At 40.7% G+C, this 17,188-nt stretch overlaps 1 protein-coding gene and 1 long non-coding RNA gene across 18 annotated transcripts in view; one reads left to right on the forward strand and one right to left on the reverse strand.

Annotated features, from left to right (window-relative positions):
- LOC144287888 (uncharacterized) overlaps positions 1 to 17,188 on the forward strand; it is a 186,826-nt gene that overhangs the window by 9,593 nt on the left and 160,045 nt on the right. For 16 of the 17 annotated variants that reach the window (XR_013355693.1, XR_013355694.1, XR_013355689.1 and 13 more), the window contains one exon: positions 16,522 to 16,645. This is a non-coding gene — a long non-coding RNA (uncharacterized LOC144287888). Of the gene's footprint in view, positions 1 to 16,521; positions 16,666 to 17,188 lie in introns of all 17 variants that reach the window. The other variant, XR_013355688.1, reaches the window with a different exon arrangement.
- On the reverse strand, positions 1,609 to 11,843 carry ACOD1 (aconitate decarboxylase 1). The gene is made up of 5 exons (XM_077855329.1): positions 11,715 to 11,843; positions 7,798 to 7,959; positions 6,972 to 7,061; positions 5,262 to 5,467; positions 1,609 to 4,363 (listed from the first exon to the last, which is right to left on the reverse strand). Exons 1-5 carry the CDS (start codon positions 11,724 to 11,726, stop codon positions 3,418 to 3,420), a joined length of 1,416 nt encoding a protein of 471 aa, XP_077711455.1. The 5' UTR covers positions 11,727 to 11,843; the 3' UTR covers positions 1,609 to 3,417.

A 17,188-nucleotide genomic window follows, 5' to 3' on the forward strand; every position in this document is an offset into this window, starting at 1 on the left:
AGCTGTATAAGATGACTTTTATAGGTAGAAGAGAATAGGAACAAGTCACATTAAACAAAATAGATTGATTATTTCAATGTTCCTTGCCTTGAGGGGATGGCAGAGATCTATTAGGCATATTGTCTAACTAGTACTGTTCCGGCAGCTCTTAAATGACTGGTTTAAGATTCCATTTCTGGGAGTGCTAAAACTGTAAGTAAATCTCATTTTAGTGATGTAGAGCTTAGCATAAGGACTCTATTTTGGACTTGTCTTGTTTTTAACAGGGGTTATCTGAAGATATTACTAGCCCTTGGATCTTGCCCCAACTTAATTATCCTGTGTTTGGAGATCAGGAAATATTCCTGATATTTCAAGGAAACCAAATATAAACACAGGATAATTAAGTTGTATCTGAAGGCCACAATAGAAACCACTACTTTGATTTCCTATTTTATTTACTGTGTTCAGACAAATTAGTCACAGTTACATGATATGTCTTATGGATCAGCATAATCCAAGAGCCAGCCATAAAAAATTCTGCACATTTCTAAGTACTGTTTTAGCTATATCCTACAAATTTTGCTATATGCTATTTTTGTTATTGGTTGGTTCTAAATGTTTTATAATTTTTATGACAATTTCTTCTGTGACCCAAAAGTTACTTCAAGGAATTTTTATTTCCAAACATTTCAAGCTTTTCTAATTCTCTCTTTTTTTTAAATATTGGGTTTAAACTTCATTCCATTATGATTGGAGAAAATGATCTGTATCTTCCAGCCCTTTGAAAAGTTAAGACTTGCTTTTTATGCCTCAGTATATGGTCCTTTTTGCAAATGTTCTGTGAAATTTTTAAAAGATTGTGAGTTCTTTTGGTACAGAATTCTCTATATGTCCTTCAGATAAAACATGTTGATTGTGTTTAAATCTTCATATAGTTTATTTATATTTGCTTTCCTTGAAATATCAGTTACTAAGAGATAGGTGTTAAAATTCTCTCAGTATGATATTAGATTCATTTGTTTCTTCTTGTACTTCAATATTATTTAGAATTATTTATTATTTTATTTTTTTATAATAAACTTATTTTTTATTGGTGTTCAATTTACCAACATACAGAATAACACCCAGTGCTCATCCCGTCAAGTGCCCCCCTCACTGCCCGTCACCAATTCACCCCCACCCCCCGCCCTCCTCCCCTTCCACCACCCCTAGTTCATTTCCCAGAGTTAGGAGTCTTTATGTTCTGTCTCCCTTTCTGATATTTCCCACACATTTCTTCTCCCTTCCCTTATATTCCCTTTCACTATTATTTATATTCCCCAAATGAATGAGAACATACAATGTTTGTCCTTCTCCGATTGACTTACTTCACTCAGCATAATACCCTCCAGTTAATTACCTGCTGATTTGAATTTTTTATCATTGTGTAGTCATCTTCTTTATTTTCAGTAATGCTTTTGGCTTGTCTGTTTTGTCTAACATTAACATTTATCTATTCCAGCTTACTTTTGCTAGTATTCCATCCATATTTCCCTTATCTTTTTACTTCTAACTTCTCTGCATCTTTATGAGTCTTGAATAACTTATTTAACTGGATTTTTAAAAAGCCTTCTAATGACACCAAAAGCAGGAGCAGTAATATTATTTATTTTTATTTTCCATATTTTTAATAAAATTTTTTAAAATGGTTAAATGGAGTTGATAAAAATTTAAAACTTTTGCTCTTAAAAAGAGACCACTAAAAATATGAAAAGACAAATCACAGAAGGAAAATATTTGTAAAACATACATCTGATAAAGAACTTACACCTAGGATCTATAAAGAATTCCTACAACTGGATAAGAACACAACCTAATTAAAATAGCTGTCAAAAGTAGGCAGGAATTAGTCATTTGGAAAATGCAAACTGAAACCACAAGATACCATTACATGCTCACTAAACAGGCTAAAATAAAAAAGACTGACAATTCCATGGGTTGGCAAGGATATGAAGAAACTGGAACCCTCAAACATTACTGGTAGAAATGTAACGTGATAAAGCTACTTTGGAGAATTTTTTAATAAAGTTAAACATTACTTACTAAATGACTTAGCATTCCAACTCCTAGACCTTCCTAAGGGAAATGGAAAGAGATGTCCACCCCAAGACATGCACGTGAATGATTGTAGAAGCATAATTGGTAATAGATCCAAACTGGGAACAGTCTACTGTCTATCAACATTTTGTATTTTTTAACTGGAGTATTTAGTCCATTTATTCTTTTTGTAATTATAGATGTATTAGGATTTTTTTCCTGTTGTGTTTTCTGTATAGTCTATCTTTTTTCGTATTTCTTTTTCTCCTCCTTTCTTGCTTTTCTTTGGATTATTTTTTTCCTAATTCCATATTTCTCATTTCCCATTAACCTGGAAGTGATATGTTCTACTGCTGTCTTATAATAGTTACCCTGAAAATGTCAACATGCATACTTAGAAATCAAAGTCTAGAGTTAATAGCTTTGCCCTTTTCTCAAATGACACAAGGAATTTAGAACACACTTACTATAATAACTCCCTGCTTATATCTATTGCTAAAGTTGTAATTTTTAACCCCATAAAACATTTTTATTATTTTACAAAATCAATAGTTATTGAATTACATATGCTTTTTTTTTTCTGTCATCCTGAATTCTATCTCATACTCTTCATTCATGATCATTTTTCCCAAGAAATTTTTGTAACAAAATTCAGTATATTGTAGTGGTTAACAGTATGGCTTCCAGAGCCAAACTGCTTTTATTTTTTATACTGCTTTTTATTTCTCCTTTATCAATAGGGAAACTGAGGCAGAGGGCTATCCAGTAACTTGCCTAGGAAACTGAGGCAGAGGGCTATCCAGTAACATGCCTAGTCACATTTGGCAAGTTGCAGTGGCAGGATTTGGACCCACTAACTCCCTATATTTAAATCCAGTAGGACCCTCTCCCCTATAGAGGGCTTATTAAAAAACCCATGGTCTAAGAAATCTTTTGGTGGTACAACAGGCCAGAGGCCTTCTCCACTGTCAGGAAATTTACATGTAGGTTCAAATTCCTCCTACACCTTGAGGTTTATGAAATTTATAAAGGGCTAATCTGTAAAGATTAACTTTACAAGCAAATTACAGGTAGCTTGAATTTCAGCCTTCTAAATGCTTATAAAATCAATTTCTCTGGTTTCTTGCATATTTATTATTTTGCTTCAGATAATTGGAACTGTCTTGCAAAAGGACAAGACTCCTTCCATAAAAATCCATTTTTGTTTCTGGACCCTCTTCACCTTGCTTCCCTTATTCCTGGGCAGACCAACAGTAAATCCTTGCTTTATAAAGTAAATCACTAAAATCTCCCCTAATATAAAGTCACTTAGATGTTGATAAACCTCAGGAGAAACCGTACGATGGAATTGTTAAAATGCTAGATAGATTTTGAAGCCATCTCTGGTGGTGGGGGTCCTTTCAGAAGTGTGGTTAGCACAGAACAATCTCCTAGGTCTTCTAGATTGTCTACAATCTCTATAAGTCTTTCTACTCTGTCACAGGACAGCATGCTGGAGGCATTGGCTCTGAACTTCTCCCGCAGGTCCTCCTGGCTCAGTGGCTTCCTCCAGTGGCCGTAGAAGGTATCAGAGCACTCTGTGAAAGTGGCACCATCACTGAGAGTGACACTGACCTCGCAGTAGAGTGTGTTGAAGCTCGGCAGGTTGTCCCCAGGGTGCTCCAGCTTCACCTTACTTAGCAGTTCTCTTACCTGTGGCCTGCTGATCTGGCTCTTGTGGAATGATGGGACAGTGACATGACCATCAAGCAGTGTGGCACAGGCCACATATTGGAAGGAGTGACGAGCTTCATGCTCTGAGTCTGGGAAGGGTCTGTTTACATACTGCACATCTGGGATTCTGAGCACAATTTTCTCAATGTGGTCAGTGGGAAGTGGGGCTCTGTCTGTGACAAGGTGCTTTCTGACAGATGCAGCAGCATCTGCCACCCAGTGGGTGGCCAGATGTGCAGGGAACCTCTTGAAGGCCACATCCTGCTGGCCCAGCAGCCAAGTGTGGGACTCCAGGTTTGGAAGAACTTTGGGGGAATAGTTGGCATAGAAGGCCCCAAAGCCTGTGTGCATGTCCAAGACTTGCTTGTTTCCTTGAAGACCCAGCATCGCCAGAAAAGCAGCTTCCATCCCATGCTTGGCAGCATTTCCCATATGAAGAGGCTTGGTCTGAGTGGCAGCATTTGCCATGGGTGCCCCGGCATGAGAAACAGCGATAGCCAGGGCCTCTTGGCACTCTGGCATGCTGAGCCCTAAAAACTTGGATGCAGCAGCCGCACTGCCCAAAGTTCCTACCACAGAGGGGGGGTGGAATCTGAAAAGTAAAAAAAAAAAAAAAAAGCAAAGAGTTGGAGAGTTACAGACCTGTCACCGGGAGGCAGTTGTAGTAGAGAAATGGGAGTGTAGATACCACAGGCCTGCTTCCTGGGTTCAGATCTCAACTCTGCCACTTACTAGCTGTGTGATCTTAGGAAAGTCATTCAACTTCTTTGTACCCATTTCATCTCCCATAAAATGGTGATAATCATAATATGCATCTTAGAAGGTTTTGTGACTTTTGCATGAATTTACATGCTTACAGTAGTGCTTGACACAGTGAGTTTTTAATAATTATTATCAGAAAGGCAAAAGTTGCTGCTTGGTGAAATCCCCTGTGAGTAGCTTTAAAAATGGAGGGCCTTGTAGAAACTGTGAAAATTCACTCAGTATTCCAATATACTCTCCTAGCAGGCTGAATGGAGTGGAAAAATAAATACAGGGTTGAACTACGTGACATAGCCAACATGTGACCATTTTTGATCAAGGAGTAAACAGTCAGGTTCAAGATCTTCTGAAAGTTCTCAGTCTGAAGGACCTTAGGAAATACCAAAGTAGATTCTGCCTTGAGATGGGATTAGGAATATTCAGAGTACCCATGAATACCAAAATGATGTGAATCACCCTAGGCTGAGAGACCGCCATTTGTTTTATGGTCATGGTTGCTTGATTCTCTTAATCCGAAGGAGATTTTTCATTAGTACTTCTGAAGTCACACCTTTGTGTATGAGTATATGGTTTGATATGCGACTGGAAAATTGACTTAGCTGTCAGCACGAATATTAACATTTTCAACTGAGCTAACTGCTATGTCAGAAGGCTCTACAGAGTTAATAATATCTAACAGGGGAAGGAGGAATGTGTCTGCCGCTGGATGGGGCAGATTCTCTCCATACCTCTTTGGTATGTCACTGGCTTCCTTGGAGAAATGCATTAATCGGCCTTGTATTTCAATCCCAACATTGAAAGCCAGCAGCAGATCAAGGCCAGAAAACTTTTGACTTGAAGGGAGAGCTTCAGATAGGGCCGTGAGGACAGGAAGGACAGCTCCAGAAGGGTGGGTGGCAGGATGCCATGTGTCATCAAAATCCATTGAGTGAATCTATGTAAACAGACACACAAACAACAAACCAAAACCAAAAAAAGTATTTACCTGAATGCAATGACCAAGAAAATTTTAGTTTAGTAATTACTTTTTTGATATGAGATTTTAAGATCTTATTATCTGAAAATAAAACCTATACACTGGCTGTAATTCTTTTTTTTAAAATTTTATTTATTTATTTATTTATTTATTTATTTATTTATTTATTTATTTATTTATTTATGATAGTCACAGAGAGAGAGAGAGAGAGAGAGAGAGAGAGAGAGAGGCAGAGACACAGGCAGAGGGAGAAACAGGCTCCATGCACCGGGAGCCCGATGTGGGATTCGATCCCGGGTCTCCAGGATCGCGCCCTGGGCCAAAGGCAGGCGCCAAACCGCTGCGCCACCCAGGGATCCCCCACTGGCTGTAATTCTTAATCACATGGCTGGGCACTGGACATGCTGTCCTCTGCCCAGAGCAGACAGGACTTTGAGGAGCAGCTAGAGAACCCCAGTGAACTTGGATCTTACCCAGGTGGCCAGAACTCTCTGCCACAGCCCCTGGAAAGAGCTACATCCTCCTTAAAACTAAAGCTGTGAAATTTAGGTGCCTGTTCCTCTCTCCTTCCCCCACCCTTCAAACAAGTTGCACTAAAAGTTTAATGTCATTTATTCCATATCAGGCAATATATTTTTGTACCTTTTTATTATGAAATAATATCAAACTTACAGGGACCTTGCAGGAACTCATAAAACCAGATTAACTATTAAGCTATATTTTAAAAATCAATATTATCTACCATAATGTCTTATTCTTCTTCATCTTAGCCATTTGCTTATCCCTTATATAATGAGAAGTCCACTTAAAAATAGAATTTTGTATCTATTGGATGTGGCTAGTCTGGACACTGGACATTTACTCCTGGATTCCTTATTGGGTTTGACTTTCAGTGTTCTGAGCTACTGTCCCACAAGCCATAAAAATATCTCAGAAATCCCAACACACTCATGTCTAAATTACATCTTGTGTATAGATATAGACTGCTGCTGACACACAAAGCAAAAAATTGTCAGATGAAAAGTGCTGATTTGCGCTTCAGAAAATATAGATACCATATGGCCATTGTTTCTTTTCTTTCTCAATATCTAATGAATGAATGGTTGGATGAAAAGCTAATTATTGAATAGAAACCGGTACTGATCGATCACAAGAAAAGGAAATGAGTCTGGATATCGGGTTTTATATTTTTTGCTATGTACATTCAAAGTTTAGATACCTTAGGGTGCTTTTATCTAAATCTTCCATCTTCTTTCCTGTACCTGACAATTTGTTTGAAAAGCATCAGTTCACCATAAAACATGAAAAGGGGAATAACTACATAGAAGAGAGGGCAGACCACTTCATCTCTGAACTGCAATGACTCATCCATGAAATATAGAAATGGAATGATTTCTGAGATATTTCCTTGCTCTGAAATTATTATTGTCTAACAGTTGAAAAGATATGTAAACCTCCTTACAGCCACGCCGTTCATAAAAGCAGCATATGGTGGTGGAAGCCTTAAGTCTGATTGACCCCAAACACTGCTGGACGCGTTGGAATTGTAGATCTGGAACAAGAGAATATCAATCAGTGATACTGGGTAGAAACATGACATGCCAAGTCTCATTCCTCATTTTTGGAGGCATTACTTTAGTAGTCCTTATTTGAACACTTTGTGCTAGATCACAGCCTTAACCATTGCATTCCTCTCTTCCTTGTAGAAGAATACACACCTTTTTCTGCAGAAGGGAGAGGAGATGCTGTTGCTCTGTCTTACACTATGATCCAGAGAAGAGCCCGGGGATGGAGTCTGAATTTATTCTTATGTATTCGTTGAGGGTTAACACCAGGGAAGGTGGACTAATTGTGTGCACCAGGTACATCCTTTGGAGAGTGGGTGTTGCATCTCCCACATACACACCCATTTTGCTCAGAGTGCTGAACCAGCTTGTTCTCCAGAGATTCTTAAAGTCTTTGCATGAATAAATGTCAGATGCTATTGGAGTAGTTGCTATTGCTTCTAGGGCTCTCAGGTAGAAAGTGCCTTAAGTCATAATAATAAATGATGAGATATTACTAGTGCTAAATCCAGTCTTAATATTGGTCTTTATTAAGAATATGGATGAATATTAAAACTCAGATAAATAGAGCATAAAACCATATACAACAGTGCTATATACACCAAGTACTATCTCTAAAACAAAGAGTAGAATAATAGAACATAAACACATGTCTCTGGGCACATTGGTGGGTATACCTCAGGCATTTGGCTTTATCTCTAAAGTAGACACTGAGCTTCTTACCTTACTATATTCACTGGCTTTGTGAAATACTTCTGTACTGGTTCCCAGGAAGCCAACACCCAGAGTATCTAGAATCATTCTCTTGCTTCTTTGAATAACGTGATCTGTCAGGTGCCCCACAGTCAAGCCATGAATCACTCTGGCAAAGCTTTCTGTGACAGACTTTAAAGGGAACAGTGTTAGAACAGTGCAATACTCACTTTGCATTTACTTATTCCTTACTATACAAGAGCTTGAGGTACTTTTATGTGAAGAGTTTTGCTCCATTAGGGGAAACCCTGTTGATCACATAAGCTCAATTCCTGAGAAATGATGAGTACGGAACCCTTGCTGTGCATGAAGTGAAGAGATGTGGAAATGCCCCAAGCCAGTTTCTGTCCCAAGTTGAGGACACAGACCAACATACAGGTTATGGCCACAGAGTGGGTGTGCAATGGTGCAGGGAAGCACAGGGTTAGCAGAAGATGGGAGGTACATGTTGTTCATAAAGTGGGTGTGCCTGGGGGCGATGCATCCACCTAGGAGGTACCATTATTAGATAAGTGCCAGGTGCCATGCTGTTATAAATACAGTATGCATCGAATGCCACAAGTTTCTGAGTGTTATGAGCGTCATCTCCCTTTGCAGGTGAGGACATCCACACTTGATGTCACTAAGTTACACAACTCTTTTTTTTTTTTTTAAGGTTTATTTATTTGTCAGAGAGTGAGAGAGCACAAGCAGGGGGAGTTATGGAGAGAGAGAGGGAGAAGCAGATTCCCTGCTGAGCATGGAGCCCAATGTGGGGCTCCATCCCAGGACTATGGGATAATGACCTAAGCCAAAGGCAGACACTTAACCGCTTAACGGCCTGAGCCACCCTGGTACCCCTATGTTACACAACTCTTAAATGGTGGAGCTTGGACACAAATTCCTATGGTTCTGACTCCAAACTGGTGCACGAAGTTATTAAGCTACATTTCCTAAAGAGAAAACAGACATTGAAATACCTGGGGTTCTTGTTGAAAATGAACATTTCTGGTCTCTACGCCAGACTTCCAGAATTAGACTACCCTCCCATCCCCTAAATGGACCAGAAACTTTGGAAGCACAGCACAGGATTCTGTGTTTTCATTAAGATCTTTAGATGTTTCTTAAATATTCTAGTGCCATCATGTCCAACGTGGTAGCTACTCTCCACCTTGGCTATTGAGCCTTTGAAATGTCGCTAGTCCAAACTAGGATGTGTCATACGAGTAAAATAAACACTGGATTTTGAAGACTTAGTAGGAAAAAAGAACATAGAGCATCTCATTAATAATTCTAAAATATTGATTACACACTAAGATGACAGTATTTAGGATATATTGGTAATTCGGGACACCAGGATGACTCAGTGGTTGAGCATCTGCCTTTGGCTCAGGGCGTGATCCTGGAGTCCCAGGATGGAGTCCCACATCAGGCTCCCTGTGTGGAGCCTGCTTCTCCCTCTGCCTATGTCTCTGCCTCTCTCTGTGTGTCTCTCATGAATAAATAACATCTTTAAAAAAGGGATATACTGGTAATTCAAATATAATATCATAACTAATTTCATCAGCTTCTTCTTACTTTTTAAGATATGGCCACTAGAAAATTTAAAATTACACTTGAGAACCACTTCCTGATGGTTCTTGTCAGTGATCATATGGAGGCATCAATACCTAGGCTGGTTGTGGAGACTTATGGGAGTCAGCAGGTGAAGGTGCCTGGGACAAGGAGGAAGGCTAAAGGCAGAGGTGGGAGCATGGCCTGGGACTTGGAGGTGTGAGAGACGCAGTGATTTAGGCAAAGTCCAGCTGCAGAGCTGCCTACCAGGTGGAGGTGAGAGGGATTTGCAGGCTAGGACTGAGTGGCAGTTCCACTAGGCTGAAGACTGTGATGTCAAAGGGGAGCCATAGTGCTGCCTTTAAAAAGATCTATCAGAACTGTGTTTTGCAAAGATCTCAGTTGGCCCTCGTGTAGAGAATGTGTTGAGAGGCGTAGACAAGGGCAGGTAAGAGACTGGTGCTGTAGTCCAGGTTCTGGGTGGGGATTTGGCGGTGCCATCTACCAAGAAAGGAAGCACTGAAGGAAGGACAGCTGTCTGGACAATGATGAGGGGCTGTCTGTGAACTTGCTGAATATGAAGTACCTGTGGTCACCCTAGGGGAGAAGACAATTCTGCTGCCACCCACGAACCAGATAATAAAACCTACAGGATTATTTGCATATCAGAAGCAGTAGAGTGCTTTGCAATGCCTTTAAATATCAAGTTCATCAATGTATAGGCAATTATTTTGTTTTCTACCTGTCTTCACAAGAGAACAGCTCTTATGTATAGCTAAAAACGCCCACCCTTACATTGTGTTTCTACACATGCCTAGCACTTAGCATCACTTAATAATGTCAGCTTGTTCCCCTGACTCATCCTCTGATGAGTAGAAAAGGGGAACTTCTACTTCTACTTTTCTACTCTTATTGTACAACTTCCTTTACCTCTCTGAGCATCATATACATCATATTAAAACATTAGCTTTAGGGTGAGGGTTTTTTTTGAATTAGAGTATCTAGGGTGTCTAGGGTTCCCTGATGCTAAGATCAGTTCCTGGGCAGAGGTACAGAGATGAAACCGAGGCCCAGCTGGCAGTCCTCAACCTGGACACCAGCTAGTCCCCTATTTCCAGTCTTCAGATGACCAAGCCACAGAAACCATGCCATTTTCAAAAGGATGGGCTACGTTGTAGGTCTCCAACACTTTGGTAGAAAGATGAGGGAAGAGAGCAGGAGAGAAGATGGATGGCAGAGAGAAGGTGCTGGCACAGATATTTCTTTTTTTTTTTTGGCACAGATATTTCTAACTAGGATGGAGAATAACAATCACTTTGATTATCATGCTGCTAGAAATTTGGGTAAACATATTTAGGAACAGAGGCAGAGAAGGAGGAAAAAGCACTGGCTCCATGATCCACCAAGTAAAACTTAGAGTTTTGAGAACAGGTTGGATACCTTGTTCTAAGCAAGCAAAATGACCTATTTTCAAGCTCCCTTTCCATCCTCACAGCTCCCTTTCCATCCCCACAGCTAAATGGTTGAGGGCATTTAGTGATTGGTTGCTCATCTCTTCAGGGTTCAATCTGACCTGGAAGAGGCTTATGGGGAACACATGTATGCCTGGGGACCATGTGTTGTCAGGGCACCAACATGGATCCTGGAAGGTGATTGTGGTATCCATTTGTATGATCCCATGGTGCTAGTGGCCTATGGAGGTAAGGCTCCCTGGGGGGATCTCCTGACAAGTCCTGGATGGCAACTGTATCCCAAAGAAATGGCTCCTGAGGAAAGGAACTTGAGAACATAAACATGCAATGGCTCAGGTGTTTATATGATTGAGCCCATCTATTTCTAAAATATTTTTTTTGTTTTCTTGATTTTTTTCATGACATTTACAACTCTTTTTAGTAAAATACTGTTATCAGTGTATAAATTAAGGCAAAACATCAGCCACTTGATAAACATTTCATGAGCTCTTGCCACTGGGCTAAGTTCTCTAGAATACCAAACCAAGGTGTTATGATCCCTGCCACAAAAAGATTATCTTTTCCAGGGACCTAAGGACAGTAAACAGATCATTAGAAAGGCAATCTGGCCATGCCATAGTGGGCACAGATAAAACTGGGAGGTTAAAATTCAACGAACTAGTAATGATTCATTTTCTTCCTAATTCTATACAACAGAATTATGTCTCTTACTGGTAAAACACCAATGAAAAACCAGATGCAGGTAAATTAGATAGCCCAGAAGCTATGAGAAATGCTCAAATGCCAGTTTTGAAGAAGAAGCAGAAATCGCTAAGGACACTGAGAAAAGGAGAAGTAAGCTAGAAAACCAATGTAAATCAGCCAGAGAAGATGTGACAATACCTTGAGCATCATGTTGAAAGAGGAGGCGTATCTCTGGTGCGAATGGAAGGAGGACTTTGCTTGCTGGGCAACTCCCTTTATACCCTTCACCCTTTCCAGCCCATTCCCTTTCTCTTTGTTCTTATGCTAAAGTTTCCACTATTTCAACACCTCCCACAAATGTATACTTAGCTTACTTCAACTTCCTCACAATGAGTTGTAGCAAGGGATGAGGAATTAAACAAGGCAAGGAGGAACGGAGAGATGGTCAAGTGATTTCTCACAGACCTCTGGGAAGTGCCCTGGCAGTGAGGTATGATTGTATCTTGGGTTTAGATGCCATACATCAAAAGCAGAAAAAGGTGCACTCTTTTATCCAGATATTCCCACTTCTAAAAACGTATGGTAAGCAAATCGGCATGGATGTATGGAAGAATCCAGTGAAAAAAATTCCCAGATTTGCTTAGATGATTAAGAATTAGAAACAACCAAAACCCCCCAAAGAGTGGATTGGTGCAGTAAAATAGAGCATGCAGAGTGTTTAAGGCACCCTTATTTCCCCTTTCCCTGTCACCCCTGTTGGTCACTATTGTCTGAGAACAAATGTGCCAGCCTGAGTTCCTGGTGGCTTGAGATTAAGAACCTAGAAGGGCATTGGGGCTTAATCACGCTTTCCCCCAGCTTGTTCTTTGTTTTTCCTGCAATGCATTTTTTAATATACAGATCTCTCCTATTCTTGGTCCTCTGCCTGGCTGCTGGGATACATTGCCCGCCTCCCTGCTATTGCTCAGGGCACCTTGCCCCATAGCCTGTCCAGGCCTCCTTGCTTATAATCAATCACTGTTGCTTGGCTAGTCAGGACCTAGCTTTTCTTCTCTGGGTAAGTACTATTTCCCTTGGACTGTCTTGGACAATTGGTTTATATTCATGGTGGTACAAAAAAACAAGTTATTTAAAATCTAAGCAATTCCTAAGACCACTTTTATATGAAATGAAAAATGGGCTATGATGACTTCAACTATCCCACCATGGAAAAGGTTTATAAGGGAATGATGAGCTTTAGTAAGTCTGATGAGCTTTAATGGAAGTGCCATCATTTGGTTTCTCTGGGCTCAAATTTTGCCAGAATTTGTGTGTGTGTGTGTGTGTGTGTGTGTGTGTGTGTCAACTTGGCTAGGCTGTGGTATCCATGTGTTGGGTAAAATACTAGTCTAGATGTTGCGTGGAAGGTATTTTTTATTATTTTTTAAAGACTTTATTTATTTATTTGAGAGGGAGAGAGATCCCAAGTAGGGAAGATGGGTGCAGGGAGAAGCAGGCTCCCCACTGAACAGAGAGCTGGATGTGGAGCTTGATCCTAGGACCCCAGGATCGTGACGTGAGCTGAAGGCAGATACCCAACAGACTGAGCCACCCAGGCATCCTGAATGTATTTTTTAGATGTGATTAACATTTAAATCAGTAGGCTTTGGGGATCCCTGGGTGGCTCAGTGGTTTAGCGCCTGCCTTCGGCCCAGGGCGTGATCCTGGAGTCCCTGGATCGAGCCCCATATCGAGTCTCCCTGCATGGAGCCTGCTTCTGCCTCTGCCTGTGTCTCTGCCTCTCTGTGTGTGTGTATCTCTCATGAATAAATAAATAAAATCTTTAAAAAAAATCAGTAGGCTTTGAGTAAAGCAGGTTATTTTCCATAATGGGTCTCATCCAACCAGTAGAAGGCCTTAAGAGAAAAATCTGAGATTCCTTGAGAAGGAAGGAATTCTGTTTCCACACTGCCCTTCAGACTCCAGACTCCAGTGTCCACTCTTCCCTTGGAGACTTCCAGCCTCCCCTGCAGATTTCATACTGGCCAGCCCTCACAATCACATGAACCAATTCTTTGAAATCTTTCTCTCTCTCATTTGAATTCATTCTGATCAAATAGACACACATACACTCTCTCTCTCTATTGGTTTTGTTTCTCTGGAGAACCCTAATACCAAATGCCTTCAGAGCCAGTAGATTCCATATTATTTGCCTTTGTATCTCCAGTACCTTTAATAGTCTCTGCCTCATTCTGGGTGCTGTGTCAATGAATGTGTGAGAGAGGGCATACATGTGGACACTAGGTGAGTATAGTGACTCTTAAGTCCCTACCGTAGTCTAGTTTTTGGACAGTTGGAAAATTAAAGTTCAGCCCCGGGAGTAAAATTCTGCCTGCATATCCTAAAATGGATGGCAGAGGCTTTCCTGAAAGGCTCTGGGGCTGCTCTGCCTCCATGGACTTCTGGAATATTGGGGGCCAGTTTCAGGTCAGAAGCTCACCCTGGGGAGGGATGAAAGTAGATTATGGGGCCAGTTGCTGTCAAGGAGTAAGTGAAGAGGAGTTTAAAGAGACCAGTTGACAAATCCAGCAGGGCTTTCCTAGGAACATGCCTTCATGAGGTCACTTCATGAGTAACCATGCTGAATCTAGCCCTGAGTGCTGAGCTCCAATGGTGAGGGACTGTCTCACCCATCCTAAAAGACTGAGGCATAGATCAGAATGCCAATGTGTCATTTTATACTTTGGGTGTTCCTTTATGTTGGAAGGCTAGATACTTTCACTGTGTAGGGTCCTTCCCTGGGGCAGTGTGGCTGGGAGGTCAGGTGAGTAATGAGCTGCTGCTTGCTGAGTGTAGAACTGGAATAAAACAGGGGCAGGGATTTCAGGGACATTCACCGGGACATTCACTGGGACATTCGCTAGGACATTCATAAGTCCCTGCTCCCACACCCTGGATACTTCTCTGTTGGTCTTCACCAGATGTAGTCCTTCTAGATTACCCTAGACAGTTTCTGTGTACTTCTTTTTTTTTTTTTATTCTCTTTTAAGAATCCATACTGATCATCTTCCTCTTGCTGCAACCCTCTGATACAGGAAAGCACATTCCAGTTTGGTCATGTTTTCAGTGTAGTTCTCAGAAATTACATTTGAGTTCTTGTAACTGGTAAGATGGCAGCCTACTTGGGGGTACATTATGTCTTCCTGAAGTATCTTCATGGTCCTGAGAGTTTGTCATTGCTCTTAGAAATCTTTTGTTTCATCTCATTTTTAGCATAGGTCATTTGTACATAACTCAGTCACTATATGTGGATTTTGCTAATTTAATTTGGAGAGGTAGTCTGTGCACCCCTGTCCTCATGTTGCCCTCATGTTGCCCTCATGTTGCTCCAATTCATGAATAACAAGGAATAGGCCCAAGAATGAATGGGACTAATCATGCTTAAAAGTATTAAAATCTTAAGGTAAATAGTGGAAAGTTGTGATAGAAGAAGGGAAAATGATTAGGAATGACATGATTGAAAAAGTAAATCCACAAGCAAGGTTGAATAGGGCCCAACAAGGATAGAGTAGGTGAGTAAGATAAAAATATGAAACACCACAGGGTACACCTGCATAGGTTGTGGACAGCTCGTCTGTAAGAGGGCCCTATCTACATCACTGACATTGTAGCTTTGTATAACTACTATGATAATTGCATAGCAGAACACATGACATTTTTCATTCTAATGAAATCATTATAACAGTTTTTCAGACAATGAAAGTAAAGTGTGTTGGAAGACAGTTCTGCAGGGGTGTCACATTTTTCTTCACATTTTGCCAGCAGACACACCGACTGTCTTTATTCTAGATTATCTTTTAAAGAATGTGTAAACAGCTTTGGAAAGTAGAAGTATTATCTCTGTGGAGGAATGCATAGGCTTACCGCCCACCATAAAAGATTTAGGTTCCCTGAATTCAGGGTTCCTCTCCTGTAATAAAATTTACTGCAGGTGTGGATGTCACCTCTTTCCATTGTTGTGGGAAAGGGGGCTTTTCTTGTTGCAAGAAAAAACTGATACTCTACTGTTTCTGTGAGTAATGACATCATTTGTCTCTGGCCCAGAAGTCTTATGTCCTCTGCCACCATCCATGAAACCATGGCAGACTACATTGTTAGCTCTCTTATAGTGTAAAATCTCTGTCCTGGACAAGGTGTCTGGAAGAAGGGGAACATCTTTCTGATTAGCAAAAAGGTACCAGAAGCCAGAAAGGAGCTAAATCCAGAGCATAAATATAAAGAGAAGGGAGGGGGATAATACGAAAGGATTGTGTTTTTCTAACCATTTCATTTATCACCTATGTAAAGTTAGGCCCCTCAAACTTCTACTCATACTCATTTCTAAGATCAGCGCTGGCCCAGGGTAAGATGGTTGGTTAACCATCAAGTAGGTGAGATTTTAGAAATCTCCTCAGGTAAGGCCCCAGACCAATGAAACAGACTCTCCAGGGGTAACATGCAGGCATCAATAGTTTTTAATGTTCCCCAGGGGATTCTATGTGTAGCCAAGGTGAAAGCCTAAGATCCTGAGATTTACTGAGAACGTTCCCATCCTCCTGTGGAGTCAGAACTTAGTGGTCTGCTGCCTTCCATTCTGGGGTCTAAGGCTTGCTCCTTCTCCAGATAGGTACCTGGCTTTGTGCAGAGCCCTGGGGTTTCTCTAGTTCTCTCTTGCTCTTTTTCAAGTCTTTCCCTAGAGCCCACAGATCTCTCCAGATACTGTATCTTGTCTCCATAGTTCTGACTTTTATCTGATTTCTCCTAAGCTGTGTCTCCTAAGCTCTACTGGGAAACAAATTAGTTCTTCAAAGACCCTATGCACTGAAGAAAAAAAAAAAAAGTAAGCCCCTTCTGCCCTTTCTGCCTCCTTGTAATAAAAATTGGATTTTTTTAAGCACTGACTGAATATCAGGCACTATTCTAAGAGATTTTCATGCATTGATGTAATGTTTAATTCTCACAAAATATCATTATCTTCCTTTTGCAGATGAGGAAACTGAGGTAGAGAGAGTTGAGTGACTTGCCCAAGGTCACCCAACTAGGACATGGTAGAGCCAGGACGTAGAGACAGGCAGTTTGGCTCCAGACACTATACTAAGCCACACTAAATGGTAAAATGAATGTAAACAAGGTGAATAATATGAGTTTCCCCATGGTATCTACTTCGATGCTTTTTTCTGGGAAATGTCAAATTCTTTAAGAAATTTTGTCTTATTTTTTTGGTGTCCCTGCTTAGCAGATGTCATAAGCACGTGCCTGTTTTTTCTGTTGGGCAATCAAGTGCAGCTCTGTTACCTCATGTCAGACTTTTGATGCTGAGTGTGTGCACAGTGCTGCTTGTACATTTGGATGTCAGAACATACCTACTTGATAAGGTTTCAACTGGTGCCTGGCTGGGTCTGTTCCCCCAAATCCCATTCACCAGTGTGGGTGGATCTGTTAAATGTTCATTTCTGAGCTTTGGCCTGTCTGGCATGGTTGTCTTAGCTCTAAGACAGCCTTGTTTTCTTCCTTGTAGGAAATAACCCAACACCTATTTCATCTAGGCAAGCAGATTTACTTATTTAGAGTAGTGGTTCTCATACTGTGTGTATCAGAGTCACCAGAAGGCTTGTCCCTAGAGTTTCTTTTTTTTTTTTTTCATCTCTCTCTCC

Source organism: Canis aureus, chromosome 17, assembly GCF_053574225.1.
Source record: "Canis aureus isolate CA01 chromosome 17, VMU_Caureus_v.1.0, whole genome shotgun sequence".
Classification (NCBI taxonomy): Eukaryota; Metazoa; Chordata; class Mammalia; order Carnivora; family Canidae; genus Canis; species Canis aureus.